The following is a 22,144-nucleotide window of genomic DNA, read 5'->3' on the forward strand; positions in this document are numbered from 1 at the left end:
CACTACAACAATGAGTAACACAGTATAACACTATAACACTGAGTAACTAAGTATAACACTATAACAATGAGTAACCAAGTATAACACTACAACACTGAGTAACCAAATATAACACTATAACAATGAGTAACCAAGTATAACACTACAACACTGAGTAACACAGTATAACACTACAACACTGAGTAACCAAGTATAACACTACAACAATTAGTAACACAGTATAACACTACAACACTGAGTAACCAAGTATAACACTACAACACTGAGTAACCAAATATAACACTATAACAATGAGTAACCAAGTATAACACTACAACACTGAGTAACACAGTATAACACTACAACACTGAGTAACACAGTATAACACTACAACACTGAGTAACACAGTATAACACTACAACACTGAGTAACACAGTATAACACTACAACACTGAGTAACCAAGTATAACACTACAACACTGAGTAACACAGTATAACACTATAACACTGAGTAACACAGTATAACACTACAACACTGAGTAACACAGTATAACCACCACCATTACTCACGTGATTTCCAAAAGGCTGCAGGAAAAATAAGAGAATTACTGCAATATTAATATTAACACCAGTAATAGTGGTAGTAGTGATAGTAGTAGTGGTAGTAGTAGTGGTAGTAGTAGTAGTAGTAGTAGTAGTAGTAGTAGTGGTAGTAGTAGTGGTAGTAGTAGTAGTAGTAGTAGTAGTAGTAGTAGTAGTAGTAGTAGTAGTAGTAGTGATAGTAGTAGTGGTAGTAGTAGTAGTAGTAGTGGTAGTAGTAGTAGTAGTAGTAGTAGTGGTAGTAGTAGTGGTAGTAGTAGTAGTAGTAGTAGTGGTAGTGGTAGTAGTAGTGGTAGTAGTAGTAGTAGTAGTGGTAGTAGTAGTGGTAGTAGTAGTAGTAGTAGTAGTAGTGGTAGTGGTAGTAGTAGTGGTAGTAGTAGTAGTAGTAGTAGTAGTAGTAGTAGTAGTAGTAGTGGTAGTAGTGGTAGTAGTAGTAGTAGTATTGGTAGTAGTAGTAGTAGTAGTAGTAGTAGTAGTAGTAGTAGTAGTAGTGGTAGTGGTAGTAGTGGTAGTAGTGGTAGTAGTAGTAGTAGTGGTAGTGGTAGTAGTAGTAGTAGTAGTAGTAGTAGTAGTAGTAGTAGTAGTAGTAGTAGTAGTAGTAGTAGTAGTAGTAGTAGTGGTAGTAGTGGTAGTAGTGGTAGTAGTAGTGGTAGTAGTGGTTGTAGTAGTAGTAGTAGTGGTAGTAGTGGTAGTAGTGGTTGTAGTAGTAGTAGTAGTGGTAGTAGTGGTAGTAGTAGTAGTAGTAGTAGTAGTAGTAGTAGTAGTAGTAGTAGTAGTAGTGGTAGTAGTGGTAGTAGTGGTAGTAGTAGTGGTAGTAGTGGTTGTAGTAGTAGTAGTAGTAGTAGTAGTAGTAGTGGTGGTAGTAGTAGTACTAGTAGTGGTAGTAGTGGTAGTAGTAGTAGTGGTAGTAGTAGTAGTAGTGGTAGTAGTAGTAGTAGTAGTAGTAGTAGTAGTAGTAGTAGTAGTAGTAGTAGTAGTAGTAGTAGTAGTAGTGGTAGTAGTGGTAGTAGTAGTAGTGGTAGTAGTAGTGGTAGTAGTAGTAGTAGTAGTAGTAGTAGTAGTAGTAGTAGTAGTAGTAGTAGTAGTAGTAGTGGTAGTAGTGGTAGTAGTAGTAGGAGTATTGGTAGTAGTAGTAGTAGTAGTGGTAGTAGTGGTAGTAGTGGTAGTAGTAGTAGTAGTAGTGGTAGTAGTGGTAGTAGTGGTAGTAGTGGTAGTAGTGGTAGTAGTAGTAGTGGTAGTAGTAGTAGTAGTAGTAGTAGTAGTAGTAGTAGTAGTAGTGGTAGTAGTGGTAGTAGTGGTAGTAGTGGTAGTAGTGGTAGTAGTAGTGGTAGTAGTAGTAGTAGTAGTAGTAGTAGTAGTAGTAGTAGTAGTAGTAGTAGTGGTAGTAGTGGTAGTAGTAGTAGTGGTAGTAGTAGTAGTAGTAGTAATAGGAGTAGTTAGTAGATAGCCGTAATTGTGGTAGAAGGAGCGGTAGCAGGAACTACCACACTACCAGTCCACCTTTTGCCAATTCCATTCTACCAGTACCACTTTGAAGATCAAAATACAATAATATAGTTTACGCGTGTATTAAGGTAAAGTATGGGGGTATACACTGACATCATACAGCCATTAATACACGAGGGGATGAGATAGATGATGTCTTAGATGAGAGAGTTCTCACCAGCTTGTAATGTGTTCCTCTTTATCTGTCCCCCCTGTGTAATTCTACCCCCCCCACGCTGGCCTGGCCTAGCCTGGCCTAGCCTAGCCTGGCCTAGCCTAGCCTGGCCTACCCTAGCCTGACCTAGCCTAGCCTGGCCTAGCTTAGCCTGGCCTACCCTAGCCTGGCCTAGCCTAGCCTGGCCTACCCTAGCCTGGCCTAGCCTAGCCTAGCCTAGCCTAGCTTAGCCTGGCCTAGCTTAGCCTGGCCTACCCTAGCCTGGCCTGGCCTACCCTAGCCTGACCTACCCTAGCCTGGCCTGGCCTACCCTAGCCTGGCCTAGCCTGGCCTGGCCTAGCCTGGCCTGGCCTAGCCTGGCCTGGCCTAGCACAATGACATGTTATGGAGAACATTCACCTAGAACACAGCACCTCCTGTACGCTGAACTCTGTTCACAATCTGCTGGAGGTTAATATTTCCTCAGTACCACCAGCCCACTAAAAAAATTCAAATTAGTTGAAACGTTTGGAAACAACTTGAAAAGTCTAATAAATTGTTTATAACAAATAGCTCTGGAATCTACAAAACATTCCTGGACACTTCCCAACATTTCTGGACACTTTCAAACCTTCCTGGACACTTCCAAACCTTCCTGGACACTTCCAAACCTTCCTGGACACTTCCAAACCTTCCTGGACACTTCCAAACCTTCCTGGACACTTCCAAACCCTCCTGGACACTTCCAAACCTTCCTAAACACTTCCAAACCTTCCTGGACACTTCCAAACCTTCCTGGGCACTTCCAAACCTTCCTGGGCACTTCCAAACCTTCCTGGACACTTCCAAACCTTCCTGGACACTTCCAAACCTTCCTGGACACTTCCAAACCTTCCTGAACACTTCCAAACCTTCCTGGACACTTCCAAACCTTCCTGGACACTTCCAAACCTTCCTGGTCACTTTCAAACCTTCCTGGACACTTCCAAACCTTCCTGGACACTTCCCAACATTTCTGGACACTTCCAAACCTCCCTGGACACTTCCAAACCTTCCTGAACACTTCCAAACCTTCCTGAACACTTCCAAACCTTCCTGAACACTTCCAAACCTTCCTGAACACTTCCAAACCTTCATGTTAATACAGGAATAGTATTACAATAAAGTTTTGAAAGGAAATTTTCTCTCGTCCTCTCCCTTGCATCTCCCCCTTCGTCTTGACACTTACAAATCTTAACTCTGACAGTCGTCTTCCAATTTAAATTCAATGCCATGTCTTAGCCACTAATCTCCAACACTGTCCATTAGTATTCCACCACCAACACCGGCTACCAGTGACCACCTCCAACACCGGCTACCAGTGACCACCTCCAACACCGGCTACCAGTGAATACCACCACCAACACCGGCTACCAGTGACCACCTCCAACACCGGCTACCAGTGACCACCACCACCAACACCGGTTACCAGTGACCACCTCCAACACCGGCTACCAGTGACCACCACCACCAACACCGGCTACCAGTGACCACCTCCAACACCGGCTACCAGTGACCACCACCACCAACACCGGCTACCAGTGACCACCTCCAACACCGGCTACCAGTGACCACCACCACCAACACCGGCTACCAGTGACCACCTCCAACACCGGCTACCAGTGACCACCACCACCAACACCGGCCACCAGTGACCACCTCCAACAACACCGGTTACCAGTGATCACCACCAACACCGGCTACCAGTGACCACCTCCAACACCGGCTACCAGTGACCACCACCAACACCGGCTACCAGTCACCACCACCAACACCGGCTACCAGTGACCACCTCCAACACCGGCCACCAGTGACCACCTCCAACACCGGCTACCAGTGACCACCTCCAACACCGGCTACCAGTGACCACCACCACCAACACCGGCTACCAGTGACCACCTCCAACACCGGCTACCAGTGACCACCACCACCAACACCGGCTACCAGTGACCACCTCCAACACCGGCTACCAGTGACCACCACCACCAACACCGGCTACCAGTGACCACCTCCAACACCGGCTACCAGTGACCACCACCACCAACACCGGCCACCAGTGACCACCTCCAACAACACCGGTTACCAGTGATCACCACCAACACCGGCTACCAGTGACCACCTCCAACACCGGCTACCAGTGACCACCACCAACACCGGCTACCAGTCACCACCACCAACACCGGCTACCAGTGACCACCTCCAACACCGGCCACCAGTGACCACCTCCAACACCGGCTACCAGTGACCACCTCCACCACCGGTTACCAGTGACCACCTCCAACACCGGCTACCAGTGACCACCACCAACACCGGCTACCAGTGACCACCTACAACACCGGCTACCAGTGACCACCTCCAACACCGGTTACCAGTGACCACATCCAACACCGGCTACCAGTGACCACCTCCAACACCGGCTACCAGTGACCACCTCCAACACCGGTTACCAGTGACCACCTCCAACACCGGCTACCAGTGACCACCTCCAACACCGGCTACCAGTGACCACCTCCAACACCGGCTACCAGTGACCACCTCCAACACCGGCCACCAGTGACCACCTCCAACACCGGCTACCAGTGACCACCTCCAACACCGGTTACCAGTGACCACCTCCAACACCGGCTACCAGTGACCACCACCAACACCGGCTACCAGTGACCACCTACAACACCGGGTACCAGTGACCACCTCCGACACCGGTTACCAGTGACCACCTCCAACACCGGCCACCAGTGACCACCACCACCAACACCGGCTACCAGTGACCACCTCCAATACCGGCCACCAGTGACCACCTTCAACACCGGTTACCAGTGACCACCTCCAACACCGGCCACCAGTGACCACCTCCAACACCGGTTACCAGTGACCACCTCCAACACCGGCTACCAGTGACCACCTCCAACACCGGCTACCAGTGACCACCTCCAACACCGGCTACCAGTGACTACCTCCAACACCGGCTACCAGTGACCACCTCCAACACCGGCCACCAGTGACCACCACCAACACTGGCCATCAGTGACCACCTCCAACACCGGCCACCAGTGACCACCTCCAACACCGGCCACCAGTGACCACCACCAACACCGGCTACCAGTGACCACCACCAACACCGGCTACCAGTGACCACCACCAACACCGGCTACCAGTGACCACCACCTCCAACACCGGCTACCAGTGACCACCACCAACACCGGCTACCAGTGACCACCTCCAACACTGGCCATCAGTGACCACCTCCAACACCGGCCACCAGTGACCACCTCCAACACCGGCCACCAGTGACCACCACCAACACCGGCTACCAGTGACCACCTCCAACACCGGCTACCAGTGACCACCACCAACACTGGCCATCAGTGACCACCACCAACACCGGCTACCAGTGACCACCTCCAACACCGGTTACCAGTGACCACCTCCAACACCGGTTACCAGTGACCACCTCCAACACCGGCTACCAGTGACCACCTCCAACACCGGTTACCAGTGACCACCTCCAACACCGGTTACCAGTGACCACCTCCAACACCGGCCACCAGTGACCACCACCACCAACACCAGCTACCAGTGACCACCACCACCAACACCGGCTACCAGTGACCACCACCACCAACACCGGCTACCAGTGACCACCACCACCAACACCGGCCACCAGTGACCACCACCAACACTGGCCACCAGTGACCACCTCCAACACCGGCCACCAGTGACCACCTCCAACACCGGCCACCAGTGACCACCTCCAACACCGGCTACCAGTGACCACCTCCAACACCGGCCACCAGTGACCACCACCACCAACACCGGCCACCAGTGACCACCTCCAACACCGGCCACCAGTGACCACCACCAACACTGGCCATCAGTGACCACCTCCAACACCGGCCACCAGTGACCACCTCCAACACCGGCCACCAGTGACCACCACCAACACCGGCTACCAGTGACCACCTCCAACACCGGCTACCAGTGACCACCACCAACACCGGCTACCAGTGACCACCTCCAACACCGGCCACCAGTGACCACCACCAACACCGGCTACCAGTGACCACCTCCAACACCAGCTACCAGTGATCACCACCAACACCGGCTACCAGTGACCACCTCCAACACCGGCTACCAGTGACCACCACCAACACCGGCTACCAGTGACCACCACCAACACCTGCTACCAGTGACCACCTCCAACACCGGCTACCAGTGACCACCACCAACACCGGCTACCAGTGACCACCTCCAACACCGGCTACCAGTGACCACCACCTCCAACACCTGCTACCAGTGACCACCTCCAACACCGGCTACCAGTGACCACCTCCAACACCGGCTACCAGTGACCACCTCCAACACCGGCTTCCAGTGACCACCACCAACACCGGCTACAGTGACCACCACCAATACCGGCTACCAGTGACCACCTCCAACACCGGCTACCAGTGACCACCTCCAACACCGGCTACCAGTGACCACCTCCAACACCGGCTACCAGTGACCACCACCAACACCGGCTACCAGTGACCACCTCCAACACCGGCTACCAGTGACCACCTCCAACACCGGCTACCAGTGACCACCTCCAACACCGGCTACCAGTGACCACCTCCAACACCGGCTACCAGTAACCACCACCAACACCGGCTACCAGTGACCACCTCCAACACCGGCTACCAGTGACCACCACCTCCAACACCGGCTACCAGTGACCACCTCCAACACCGGCTACCAGTGACCACCACCAACACCGGCTACCAGTGACCACCTCCAACACCGGCTACCAGTGACCACCTCCAACACCGGCTACCAGTGACCACCTCCAACACCGGCTACCAGTGACCACCTCCAACACCGGCTACCAGTGACCACCACCTCCAACACCGGCTACCAGTGACCACCTCCAACACCGGCTACCAGTGACCACCACCAACACCGGCTACCAGTGACCACCTCCAACACCGGCTACCAGTGACCACCACCTCCAACACCGGCTACCAGTGACCACCTCCAACACCGGCTACCAGTGACCACCACCAACACCGGCTACCAGTGACCACCTCCAACACCGGCTACCAGTGACCACCTCCAACACCGGCTACCAGTGACCACCTCCAACACCGGCTACCAGTGACCACCTCCAACACCGGCTACCAGTAACCACCACCAACACCGGCTACCAGTGACCACCTCCAACACCGGCTACCAGTGACCACCTCCAACACCGGCTACCAGTGACCACCTCCAACACCGGCTACTAGTGACCACCTCCAACATCGGCTACCAGTGACCACCTCCAACACCGGCTACCAGTGACCACCACCAACACCGGCTACCAGTGACCACCACCAACACCGGCTACCAGTGACCACCACCTCCAACACCGGCTACCAGTGACCACCTCCAACATCGGCTACCAGTGACCACCTCCAACACCGGCTACCAGTGACCACCTCCAACACCGGCTACCAGTGACCACCACCAACACCGGCTACCAGTGACCACCTCCAACACCGGCTACCAGTGACCACCTCCAACACCGGCTACCAGTGACCACCTCCAACACCGGCTACCAGTGACCACCTCCAACACCGGCTACCAGTGACCACCTCCAACACCGGCTACCAGTGACCACCTCCAACACCGGTTACCAGTAACCACCACCAACATCGGCTACCTGTGACCACCACCAACACCGGCTACAAGTGACCAGTACCAACACCGGCTACCAGTGACCACCACCTCCAACACCGGCTACCAGTGACCACCTCCAACATCGGCTACCAGTGACCACCTCCAACACCGGCTACCAGTGACCACCTCCAACACCGGCTACCAGTGACCACCTCCAACACCGGCTACCAGTGACCACCACCAACACCGGCTACCAGTGACCACCACCAACACCGGCTACCAGTGACCACCACCAACACCGGCTACCAGTGACCACCACCAACACCGGCTACCAGTGACCACCACCAACACCGGCTACCAGTGACCACCTCCAACACCGGCTACCAGTGACCACCACCAACACCGGCTACCAGTGACCACCTCCAACACCGGCTACCAGTGACCACCTCCAACACCGGCTACCAGTGACCACCTCCAACACCGGCTACCAGTGACCACCTCCAACACCGGCTGGACATAATAAGGTGGTCCATTAACCAACTTAACACTACAAAGGTCCTAGTAAGTCAATAACACTGTATTAAACAACATTATATCAAATTAGGCGCCTTTGTGTTCTCGGGGCAAGAGTGTTGAGCCGGGGCCAGGAGCTAAGGTTGACACGCCCGTACCTTACTATGGTCAAGCTCGGCCTTGTGTAGCAGTGTTTAGTGTTTTGGTTGACAGAATTGTTATTTATGTCAACGGGGGTACTGCCCTCCCTCCCTCCCTCCCTCCCTCACCTGGCCTCCCTCCCTCCCTCCCTACCTCTCTCCCTCCCTCACCTGGCCTCCCTCCCTCCCTCCCTCACCTGGCCTCCCTCCCTCCCTCCCTACCTCTCTCCCTCCCTCACCTGGCCTCCCTCCCTCCCTCCCTCACCTGGCCTCCCTCCCTCCCTCCCTACCTCTCTCCCTCCCTCACCTGGCCTCCCTCCCTCCCTCACCTGGCCTCCCTCCCTCCCTCCCTCACCTGGCCTCCCTCCCTCCCTCCCTCACCTGGCCTCCCTCCCTCCCTCACCTGGCCTCCCTCCCTCCCTCACCTGGCCTCCCTCCCTCCCTCCCTCACCTGGCCTCCCTCCCTCACCTGGCCTCCCTCCCTCCCTCACCTGGCCTCCCTCCCTCCCTCCCTCACCTGGCCTCCCTCCCTCACCTGGCCTCCCTCCCTCCCTCACCTGCCCTCCCTCCCTCCCTCCCTCACCTGGCCTCCCTCCCTCCCTCCCTCACCTGCCCTCCCTCCCTCACCTGGCCTCCCTCCCTCCTTCACCTGGCCTCCCTCCCTCCCTCACCTGGCCTCCCTCCCTCCTTCACCTGGCCTCCCTCCCTCCCTCACCTGGCCTCCCTCCCTCCCTCCCTCACCTGGCCTCCCTCCCTCCCTCCCTCACCTGGCCTCCCTCCCTCACCTGGCCTCCCTCCCTCCCTCACCTGCCCTCCCTCCCTCCCTCCCTCACCTGGCCTCCCTCCCTCCCTCCCTCACCTGCCCTCCCTCCCTCACCTGCCCTCCCTCCCTCCCTCCCTCCCTCACCTGGCCTCCCTCCCTCCCTCCCTCACCTGCCCTCCCTCCCTCCCTCACCTGGCCTCCCTCCCTCCCTCCCTCACCTGGCCTCCCCCCCTCCCTCCCTCCCTCACCTGGCCTCCCTCCCTCCCTCACCTGGCCTCCCTCCCTCCCTCACCTGCCCTCCCTCCCTCCCTCCCCATACCAGAACACAATAGGTAGCCAGATCCAACAGCAAATTGAATAAATAATATCAATAGATTACTTGGGCCTGGTCTGGGGCAGAGGGGAGTCTGCGGGCACTCCAGAGACGGGCGCCCTGGGCACCACCACCACCACCACCACCACCACCACCACCCTGGCCACCACCACCCCGGCCACCACCACCACCACCACCACCACCACCACCACAATACAACACAATGGTTTACCACACAACACTTCCAGTACACCAGAGCTACACACGCCAGTGTCACCTTACAGTTCTCAACACCCACGAGTACATCACCAACACACTCACCAACACCCAGGAGTACATCACCAACACACTCACCAACACCCAGGAGTACATCACCAACACACTCACCAACACCCAGGAGTACATCACCAACACACTCACCAACACCCAGGAGTACATCACCAACACCGACACCCAGGTGTACACCCCAGGGGGGTGCTCTAGAATAGTTAGCTAACTATTCTAGAGCACCCTCAGAGTTCCTACGGCAACCTCTCTCATTCAACACCTTGTAACCTAGGTATTCGACTAGCTAGGTGCAGGGACTACAAAGTGCCGTAACTTAAACTCTAGGAGAACTCTAGAACACATTTCACTGCCACAAACGTATAAGAGAAACGAAAGGGAAGAGATGAATAATGAAGTAATTAGTGAGGGTGTAGGGTGAGGGAGGTAGAGAGGTGGGAGGAGCGAGGAGGGTCGTCCGTTGACAGTGAGAGTTTGGGAGTGGGGTGGAGGGAGAGGAGTAGACAGGTAGAAGTAGAAAAGTAGATAGTAGAAGTAGAAGAGTAGATAGTAGAAGAAGAAAGGCTGCCACCATCCATTCATTTGTCCGTACCTACAAGACAAGGAATGGAACTTGTTTGTATCACAATATTCTCAAAGATGTAATCAAGAGGTCATTATTAGTATGTTCCATCTGTATCATGTACTCATTAAAATCATGAAACCAGTAACCGCAGAGGCTTTCTCACCTCAACTCAAAAACTCTAGGGGACAAAGTTAAAGACAATTTAAATAATAAATTCATCAATTATATTTCACATGATAAGTATCATAATTTAAGCAATTCAACTTAATGTTCAAGATTAATGCAAAGTGAGCCATCATCCAAGAATTCGAGAACCCTACAACTGTCTGCCCCTGATCCTCACACAACACTTGTAAACACGACCAAGTCACCTTAATGCTCAACTCACCAAGTGTCTGCCTATAGCTGGATAGAGAGGGAGGGGGAGGGGAGGGTCTGTAGTTGACAGAGACTGTCCCGCCCTGCCGGCTGACAGCCTCCCTGGCTAGGCTGTCCTCTGTTCTGCTCCGCTGGGGGTTCTTCAGTCTTATCCTCCTCTCGAATCTACAGCTCTCCGAGTATATATTGGGAAACCTAGTAGCTAACTCCGCCCACAAGTAGATAGCCTCCGGCTCTCTACCAAACCACTCCTTAAACTTGCGGCTTGTTTGAAGGCTAACAGGCTACAATTATAAGATTAGCAGAAGCAAGGTGAAATTCGCATGAGCTGACCTCAGGTCACTTGGTGGTCATTAACACTGTAGAGGTGTGACTTTCAGGCCGACAGACTGGCGCCTCTCAAATCATGTCTGGCTTGACTCATGTACTATATATATATATATATATATATATATATATATATATATATATATATATATATATATATATATATATATATATATATATATTAAATACAACCAAACAAAACACCTTTACGGTGTTACAAGGAGTACGTCACCAACACCCAGGAGTACGTCACCAACACCCAGGAGTACGTCACCAACACCCAGGAGTACGTCACCAACACCCAGGAGTACGTCACCAACACCCAGGAGTACGTCACCAACACCCAGGAGTACGTCACCAACACCCAGAAGTACATCACCAACACACTCACAACACCAACACCCAGAAGTACATCACCAACACACTCACAACACCAACACCCAGAAGTACGTCACCAACACATTCACAACACCAACACCCAGGAGTACGTCACCAACACCCGGGAGTACGTCACCAACACACTCACCAACACCAACACCCAGGAGTACGTCACCAACACACTCACCAACACCAACACCCAGGAGTACATCACCAACACACTCACCAACACCAACACCCAGGAGTACGTCACCAACACCCAGGAGTACATCTCCAACACACTCACCAACACCAACACCCAGGAGTACGTCACCAACACCCAGGAGTACATCACCAACACACTCACCAACACCAACACCCAGGAGTACGTCACCAACACCCAGGAGTACATCTCCAACACACTCACCAACATCCAGAAGTACATTACCAACACACTCACCAACACCAACACCCAGAAGTACATCACCAACACACTCACAACACCAACACACTCACAACACCAACACCCAGGAGTACATCACCAACACACTCACAACACCCAGGAGTACATCACCAACACACAACACCAACACCCAGAAGTACATCACCAACACACTCACAACACCAACACCCAGAAGTACATCACCAACACACTCACCAACACCAACACCCAGAAGTACATCACCAACACCAACACACCCTCCTCCACCTCTCACTAATTATATACTACTGAGAAAACATCGCTATCTTGAATTAGAAATAAAAAATAAATAGTAATTAAAAAAAGGAAACATATCGATATTTTTATGAAGAAACCTTCAGATATGGGCTTCGAAATTAATTAAATAAAAATCCCATACAAGTAATATGTGTGTGTGTGAATGTGTGTGTGTGTGAATGTGTGTGTGTGAACGTGTGTGTGAATGTGAATGTGTGTGTGTGTGAATATGTGTGTGTGAATGTGTGTGTGAATGTGAATGCGTCTGTGTAAATGTGTGTGTGAATGTGTGTGTACGGTGTGTGTGTGTGTGTGTGTGAACTCCCTTTATAAGCTTGCTGGGCAAATATTAGCTCTTGGCCTCGCCTTTCACTCGTCGGTAACCTATTGGAATGGTTTCCAATTTACTTTCTTTTCATATTACCTATCATTGATGCCTCGTATGGAGTTGGGTTCAATACAAATCTTCTCCCAACAGGAAACCCCTGAGTAGTTAGTGAAGTTGAGGACTAGAGCCGTGCACGCCACCTGAGCAGAGGGGGGGGGGCTAAAGGTGACGCGCACGGTTCTAGTCATCAACTTCACTACTACATGTTTGTTGCATTACTGCTTTTATGGTGCGGATTCGAGGCTGGTGTTAAATATGCTAGAAGCCAGCTACTATACCTGGCACGCACCAGTCTGAGGGCTTTCCCCCCCCCCTCAGACAAGCACCAAAGATTCGCAGCTTCGCATCCACTGCTCATATTATCATTATATCTCCATCACCAGTGAAGCACTGCAGGTTATTCCCACACATTCAAAGCCTCATTTAGCCCCCTTGTTGTATTTGTAAAATATACTGGACATACACTTGTATTTTTGACCAAAGTCAACTTTCAGGCAGCCTTCACTATAGAGTATAACTATACCAGCAGTAAACATATTCTATACAGTATAAGATGACCAAACTCACTCACCATATGAGGAGACGACGACGTTTCGGTCCGTCCTGGACCACTACAATCGACTTGTTATTGGTCCAGGATGGACCGAAACGTCGTCGTCCCCTCACCTTCTGGTGTGTGTGTGGTCAACACTTCTTCAGCCACGTTATTGTGACTCGTCGTATATACAATATATATGTGCTTTGTCTCACTGTTTTGCTGTCGGCGTTCAATTCCCGACCGTCCAGGTGATTGGGCACCATTCCTTCCCCTCCGTCCCATCCCAAATCCTTATCCTGACCCCCTTCTTCTCCCCCTCTACCTCTCCCTCTCCATCTCTCTAGGTGTGTGTGTGTGGCACAAGAGAGGGTCGACAACACCTGCCACAGCGTCAACAGTAATAATGGCTGGTCATGTATTAAAGGTGTTCACATCAACACCCGCCATTCACCGCCAAGGAACACGCACGGCACATATTAGTCAAGTTAAACTCCTCCTATGTGTACCCAAGGAGTAAATGTTCACACGTTTTAGGTTTCTCTTAAACACGGGTAATATCTTAATTATCCTAATTTATATTATAAACAATGAGTGTTTTCTACGTTACTCTAAACTTCCTCTCAAAGGGTCAAAGTAATTCATTATTGTGAATAATGTAATATAATACATAGTTTTTAACTTGAGTCCTGGCTTTGTTGCTGTGGACTCTTCCCTTTCACAGTATATACTCAAATGCTCTAATCTTTCTAACAAACGTGACTTAACATAAGCTTACCCCTTCCATTTTCTTTCTTTTTCTCTTTCCTTTTCTTTCTCTCTTCTCCCTTTTTCTGTGCATTGTCTTCTCCTACGCTCCCTTGCTATCCTCTTCTTATTCCTATTACTATCTCCTTCGGTGGTTATAATAGGAGCTGTCTCGTATGGGCCAATTGGCCTTCTGCAGTTCTCATTATTACTACTATCCCCTACACCTTACTTTCCTCCTCAGCTCTCTCTTGCCTATTTATTGCCTGTCCCTACTTGTCCTCATCACAATCGACTTGAGAATGGTCCAGGACGGGCCGAAACGTCGTCGTCCCTTCAACTTCTAGTGTGTGGTCTGGTCAACTTACTTCAGCCACGTTATTGTGACTCATCGCCTGCATAGTTTTTAATATGAAAGACTTTAAACACTGTGGCACTACTGGGTTAAGACTATATACAGATAGTGTACAGATAGTGTACAGATAGTGTGCAGATAGTGTACAGATAGTGTACGGTAAATGTGAACTATCCTGCACACTTGTGGAGGTGAAGGCAGCTGACAGCCTCACACAGTCCATATTTGACTGTCAAGTACACACAAAATGTGCACTTGATCGCTGTCCAGGTAGCGAGCGAGTGCGTGTATTGAATCACTCACTCGCAAAATTACAATTTAATTACTGACCTGCTCTTTTTCTTAAATTAATAATTCCATGTTCCGTTAGGCAGAGAATATGGCACCATTATGAAGCGTTTGTTCTTATGAGCCTGATGGAAGGGAGAAGCCTGCCGGAGGTTCGTCAGAGGTACTACAGGCGTAGCAGGCTACGTCTGGCCGGGCTACGTCTGGCCGGGCTACGTCTGGCCGGGCTACGTCTGGCCGGGCTACGTCTGGCGGGGCTATGTCTGGCGGGGCTACGTCTGGCGGAGGTGCGCCAGGGGTTCCATATTGGCTGCAGCACACACACAAACTACGTGTTCGTGAACCTTCAGGCAGGCGACGGCCGCCGCCACAGGCTCACCAGGCTCCTCACCCCCAGTTATGGAGTGACAGATTTATGATAATTCTTGCGTGTCCATCCGTCGGGTTCACCAAATTATTATAGGGGCAAGAGAGGGCTGGTTATACCGATACTGCAGTGATTTACTGGCACCAGGTTTTACCAAAGATCAGCTGTGATATATTACGAACACGGCTGACACTGTCTTACTCGCCCGGGACGCCTGCTCGTCCCACCACACCCGACTACACTGACCCGACTGATTGATTGATTGATTGATAAAGATTAAGCCACCCAAGAGGTGGCACGGGCATGAATAGCCCGTAAGTCACTAACCCGCTGGCGGACACAAGATATATACGGAAACATCCATTGCTCTGAATACCGTCCAATGTGAAGACATACGGAAGGGGAGGGATATGATAGCCACACACGACGCTGTAAAAGGTTACTAGAAACACAGTGAAGGTTTATTTTTAACCTGAATGCAAAAAAAGATGTTTGTAAGGAAAACAGGGTCTTGTATTTTGTAACATACACCACGAAGCCCACTATGATAACACACACCACGAGGACCAGCCACAACTGCTCGACTGTGAGCGTTCATAAACACGCCACCGGCTGAGAGGAACGGTCTTGATGCCAATTGTATAATGAACTTCACAGAACAATACAATAAAATACACGCAGGAACACGCAAATACACGTGGAAATACACGCATTGTATCAAGCAGGCCAGAGAGGAGTCCAACTACACCACGTCTACCTTAGCAAACCTGCAGACACACACACGCGCACGCACACGCGCACACACACGAGAACCCACAAGGATGAGAGGCAATGACGAACCAGCGAGACTCGACCTAGTCTTCACTCTGAACGACTCCGACATAAGAGAAATCGGTTTTGAGGAACCAGTAGGAATGAGCGACCACAGTGTACTGGTGTTTGAGTACTTGATTGAAGAAGGGTTATTGAACTCGAGGAGGGATACAGAAACCAATAGGTTAGCATACCGAAAGGGAAACTATGAGGGGATAAGAAAATTCCTAACAGATATAGCATGGGAAACAGAGCTCAGGGGAAAGACGGCCCAAGATATGATGGATTACATCACGCAGAAGTGCAAGGACGCAGCAAACAAGTTTGTCCCAGTCCAAAAGGAAAACAGAGAAATGAAGATGAGAAACCCATGGTTTAATCAGAGATGTAGGCTAGCTAAGCAGCAAAGTAAAAGGGCATGGAGAAACTCTAGGAATAACAGGACACTGGAGAGCAGAGAAAGATACCAGAATGCCAGGAATGAATATGTCAGGATGAGAAGAGAGGCAGAAAGACAATACGAAAATGACATCGCAAGCAAGGCAAAGACTCAGCCTAAATTGTTGCATAGCCACATTAGGAGAAAAACAACAGTAAAGGAACAGGTTATGAGATTAAGGATAGGGGCGGAAGGATTAACTACAAATGACAAGGAAGTGTGTGAGGAATTGAATAAGAAATTCCAGGAGGTCTTCACCTTAGAGCAAGGAGAAATTCCAGAGGTAAGTGAGGGAATAGCTAACCAGGAACCACTGGAAGAGTTTGAGATTACCAGTGGGGAAGTAAGGAAGTGTTTACTAGAGTTGGACGTGACGAAGGCTATAGGCCCAGATGGAATCTCCCCTTGGGTTCTAAAGGAAGGAGCAAGAGAACTGTGCCTACCACTCTCCATAGTGTATAACAAATCACTGGCAACAGGGGAACTGCCAGATATTTGGAAAGCAGCTAACGTATTCCCGATATACAAGAAAGGGGATAGACAGGAGGCACTGAACTACAGGCCAGTGTCCCTAACCTGCATACCATGCAAGCTGATGGAGAAGATTGTGCGAAAAAAACTAGTGGAGCATCTGGAGCGAAGGAACTTTGTAACACAGCATCAACATGGGTTCAGGGATGGCAGGTCCTGCCTCACAGGGTTACTTGAATTCTACGACCAGGCAACAAAAATAAGGCAAGAAAGAGAAGGGTGGGCAGACTGCATATTTTTGGATTGTCAGAAAGCCTTTGATACAGTGCCACACAAGAGGCTAGTGCGAAAGTTGGAGATGCAGGCTGGAGTGAGAGGGAAGGTACTCCGGTGGATAGAAGAGTACCTAAGCAACAGGAGACAACGAGTCTGTGTGAGGGGTGAGGTCTCAGATTGGCGAGACGTCACAAGTGGAGTCCCGCAGGGGTCAGTCCTTGGCCCTATACTGTTTCTGGTATATGTAAATGATCTCCCAGAGGGTATAGATTCGTTCCTCTCAATGTTTGCCGACGATGCAAAAATTATGAGGAGGATTGAAACAGAGGACGATAGTAGGAGGCTACAAGATGACCTGGATAGACTGAGTGAATGGTCCAACAAATGGCTGTTGAAGTTCAACCCGAGTAAATGCAAAGTAATGAAACTAGGCAGTGGAAACAGGAGGCCAGGCACAGGATACAGAATAGGAGATGAAGTACTTAATGAAACAGACAGAGAGAAAGATCTAGGAGTTGATATCACACCAAACCTGTCTCTTGAAGCCCACATAAAGAGAATAACGTCTTCGGCATATGCGAGGCTGGCTAACATCAGAACGGCGTTCAGGAACCTGTGTAAGGAATCATTCAGAATCTTGTACACCACATATGTAAGACCAATCCTGGAGTATGCGGCCCCAGCATGGAGCCCGTACCTTGTCAAGCACAAGACGAAGCTGGAAAAAGTCCAAAGGTATGCTACTAGACTAGTCCCAGAACTAAGAGGCATGAGTTATGAGGAAAGGCTGCGGGAAATGCACCTTACGACACTGGAAGACAGAAGAGTAAGGGGGGACATGATCACAACCTACAAAATCCTCAGGGGAATCGACCGGGTAAACAAGGATGAACTATTCAACACTGGTGGGACGCGAACAAGGGGACACAGGTGGAAGCTGAGTACCCAAATGAGCCACAAAGACGTTAGAAAGAACTTTTTCAGTGTCAGAGTAGTTAGTAAATGGAATGCATTAGGAAGTGATGTGGTGGAGGCTGACTCCATACACAGTTTCAAATGTAGATATGATAGAGCCCAATAGGCTCAGGAATCTGTACACCAGTTGATTGACGGTTGAGAGGCGGGACCAAAGAGCCAGAGCTTAACCCCCGCAAGCACAATTAGGTGAATACAATTAGGTGAGTACACACCAAGGGGAGGGGGGGCCTGGTAACTGAGTGGACAGCGCTCGGGAGTCGTTGTCCTAGGGAACGGGAATTGATCCCCGGCGATGACGGAAACAAATGGGCAGAGTTTCTTTCACCTTGATGCCTCTGTTACCCAGCTGTAAATAGTACCTGGGAGTTAGACAGCTGCTACGGGATGCTTCCTGTGTGAGGGTGGAAAAAACCAGTCGATTGATTGACAGTTGAGAGGCGGACCGAAAGAGCCAGAATTCAACCTCCGCAAACACAACTAGGCAAATACACACACACACACACACACACACACACACACACACACACACACACACACACACACACACACACACACACAAGTAAACTCAAATAAATGTAAATTAATGAAGCTAAATGGAGGAGCAGGAGCCAGACACAAGGTACCAAATGGGAGACGAAATCCTCCATGAAACGAACAGAGAGAAGGATCTAGGAGTTGATATCACACCGAACCTGTCTTCTGAAGCCCACTTCAAAAGGATATCATCAGTGGAAGCTGGCTACCATCAGAACAGCTTTTAGAACTTGTGTAAACAATCATTTAGACTCTTGTATACCACGTATATCAGACCAGTGCTGGAGTGTGTTCCATCGTGGTGTCCATAACTAGTCAAGTACAAGACGAAGTTGGAGAAGGTTCAGTGCCACCAGACTAGTCCCAGAACTACGAGGTATGAGTTACAAGACAAGGCTACGTGAATTAAACCTCACGTCGCTGGAAGATAGAGGAGCTTGGGGAGACATGATTACCACATACAAAATTCCCATGAAAATTTATAGGGTAGATAAATACAGACCATTTAACACGGGTGGCACTTGAACAAAGAAACACGGATAGAAATTGAGTACCCACATGAACCACAGAGACATTATAAATAATTTGTTCAATATCAGGTTAACAAATGGAATGCAGTATGAAGTGATGTGATGGAGGCTGACTCTATACAGTCTTAAAATATATGGAGATATACACATACACACACACGCACACAGGGTCTGATAGCTGAGTGGACAGTAAGCAGGACTCCTAATTCTGTGGCCCCGGGTTTGATTCCCGGGCCAGGCAGAAACAAATGGGCAAAGTTTCTTTCACCCTGAATGCCCCCTATTACCTAGCAATGAATAGGTACCTGGGAATTAGACAGCTGTTACGGAGCTGCTTCCTGTGTGTGGGGGTGGGGGGGGTGGGGGGGGCTGGAAATAGTAGTTAGTAACAGTTGATTGACAGTTGAGAGGCGGGTGGAAAGAGCCAAAGCTCAACCCCCGCAAGCACAACTAGGTGAGTACAGTGCCAGCAATAAAGAAAGCAGTGAAACACACATCACACAACGCGCAAGGTAGCGTCCAACAAGGGTCGGCCGCTCCTATTGCTAAAACAAGAAAAACCTCTGAACGATGTAGAGCAGGGCGGGGACATGGCAACAATTCGAGCACATGTGGCAACAACGGTGGCTGATGAGGCAACGACTGTGACAGATGTGGCATCGACTGAGACAGACGTGGCAACAATGGTGACAGATGTGGCAACGACTATGACAGACGTGGCAACGACTATGACAGACGTGGCAACAATGGTGACAGATGTGGCAACGACTATGACAGACGTGGCAACGACTATGACAGACGTGGCAACAATGGTGACAGATGTGGCAACGACTATGACAGACGTGGCAACAATGGTGACAGATGTGGCAACGACTATGACAGACGTGGCAACAATGGTGACAGATGTGGCAACGGAAGATGCCACATCGTGTTGCCAACAATAAGTGAAGCATGGACACAATTAAACCAAACTTTGCATACCTTCCCCATTTGACCAGAGGAAGATTATAGAGTACAGGGCCGGGTTGCAGCTCCTGGACTCTGCCTTTACCGACGTAGCGGCTCCTGACAATACCTGCGAGTCTCCCCCGTGACACCGACACACCAGCTTCTGTTTGTTTACATCATACAACCACCTGCAATAATCAAGGGGGTTTAGGGGACCACCAGAGGAAGGGGGAGAAAGGGGTCCCAACTACCCACGGACCCAAAGACCCCGGAGAGTCTTTCATAGTAGAAAGAGCTTCGGGCTCACCATAGCCCGTGCTACTTGGAACTTTTTCTTCCAAGTAGCGACTCTACAACAACCACAACAGTAGAAAGAGTGCCACAGTGACGGAGACGTCACTCGGGCAAGCATAAGACACAGGAATATAACGCCATAAGGAATAAACAAAGGGGAAAACAAACGAATAAGAAAAGCAAAGGAAAATGGAGAAATAAACATAGAGACAATAAGACAGTTGCGATACAACGATATTTGTGGAGACGGAGACTTGCCTGACGCTGTCAGTCAAATCAATGGTGAATGTTGGGAGCGAGTTTGGTATGTTAGCCAAGTGTTGGAGCAGTGTTGGGGGCAGTGTTGGGGGCAGTGTTGGGGGCAGTGTTGGGGGTAGTGTTGGGGCAGTGTTGGGGGCAGTGTTGGAGCAGTGTTGGGGCAGTGTTGGGGGTAGTGTTGGGGTAGTGTTGGGGGCAGTGTTGGAGCAGTGTTGGGGGCAGTGTTGGGGGCAGTGTTGGGGGCAGTGTTGGGGGCAGTGTTGGGGCAGTGTTGGGGCAGTGTTGGGGGCAGTGTTGGGGGCAGTGTTGGGGGTAGTGTTGGGGTAGTGTTGGGGCAGTGTTGGGGGCAGTGTTGGGGGCAGTGTTGGAGCAGTGTTGGGGGCAGTGTTGGGGGTAGTGTTGGGGTAGTGTTGGGGGCAGTGTTGGAGCAGTGTTGGGGGCAGTGTTGGGGGCAGTGTTGGGGGCAGTGTTGGGGGCAGTGTTGGGGCAGTGTTGGGGCAGTGTTGGGGGCAGTGTTGGGGGCAGTGTTGGGGGTAGTGTTGGGGGCAGTGTTGGGGGCAGTGTTGGGGCAGTGTTGGGGCAGTGTTGGGGGCAGTGTTGGGGGCAGTGTTGGGGCAGTGTTGGGAGCAGTGTTGGGGGTAGTGTTGGGGGCAGTGTTGGGGGCAGTGTTGGGGCAGTGTTGGGGCAGTGTTGGGGGCAGTGTTGGGGGCAGTGTTGGGGCAGTGTTGGGGCAGTGTTGGGGGCAGTGTTGGGGGCAGTGTTGGGGGTAGTGTTGGGGGCAGTGTTGGGGGCAGTGTTGGGGGCAGTGTTGGGGGTAGTGTTGGGGGCAGTGTTGGGGGTAGTGTTGGGGCAGTGTTGGGGGCAGTGTTGGGGGCAGTGTTGGGGGTAGTGTTGGGGCAGTGTTGGGGGCAGTGTTGGGGGCAGTGTTGGGGGCAGTGTTGGGGGTAGTGTTGGGGGCAGTGTTGGGGGTAGTGTTGGGGCAGTGTTGGGGGCAGTGTTGGGGCAGTGTTGGGGGTAGTGTTGGGGGCAGTGTTGGGGGTAGTGTTGGGGCAGTGTTGGGGGCAGTGTTGGGGCAGGTGTTGGGGGTAGTGTTGGGGGCAGTGTTGGGGGCAGTGTTGGGGGCAGTGTTGGGGGTAGTGTTGGGGGCAGTGTTGGGGGTAGTGTTGGGGCAGTGTTGGGGGCAGTGTTGGGGGCAGTGTTGGGGGTAGTGTTGGGGCAGTGTTGGGGGCAGTGTTGGGGGCAGTGTTGGGGGCAGTGTTGGGGGTAGTGTTGGGGGCAGTGTTGGGGGTAGTGTTGGGGGTAGTGTTGGGGGCAGTGTTGGGGGGTAGTGTTGGGGCAGTGTTGGGGGCAGTGTTGGGGCAGTGTTGGGGGCAGTGTTGGGGCAGTGTTGGGGGCAGTGTTGGGGGCAGTGTTGGGGGTAGTGTTGGGGGCAGTGTTGGGGGCAGTGTTGGGGCAGTGTTGGGGCAGTGTTGGGGGCAGTGTTGGGGGCAGTGTTGGGGCAGTGTTGGGGGCAGTGTTGGGGGTAGTGTTGGGGGCAGTGTTGGGGGCAGTGTTGGGGCAGTGTTGGGGCAGTGTTGGGGGCAGTGTTGGGGGCAGTGTTGGGGCAGTGTTGGGGCAGTGTTGGGGGCAGTGTTGGGGGCAGTGTTGGGGGTAGTGTTGGGGGCAGTGTT

General features: G+C 51.3%; 1 protein-coding gene across 2 annotated transcripts in view; it reads right to left on the bottom strand.

Moving 5' to 3' along the window:
* LOC138368168 (prohormone-1-like) overlaps positions 1–22,144 on the bottom strand; it is an 85,458-nt gene that overhangs the window by 15,954 nt on the left and 47,360 nt on the right. Inside the window, exon 3 of one of the 2 annotated variants that reach the window (XM_069330528.1) lies at positions 550–564. The exons of the other annotated variant lie outside the window; for it this stretch is intronic. Coding sequence (XP_069186629.1) covers positions 550–564 — 15 coding nt within the window. The remainder of the gene's footprint in view (positions 1–549; positions 565–22,144) is intronic. 2 annotated transcript variants of the gene reach the window in all.

Source organism: Procambarus clarkii, chromosome 24, assembly GCF_040958095.1.
Source record: "Procambarus clarkii isolate CNS0578487 chromosome 24, FALCON_Pclarkii_2.0, whole genome shotgun sequence".
NCBI lineage: Eukaryota > Metazoa > Arthropoda > Malacostraca > Decapoda > Cambaridae > Procambarus > Procambarus clarkii.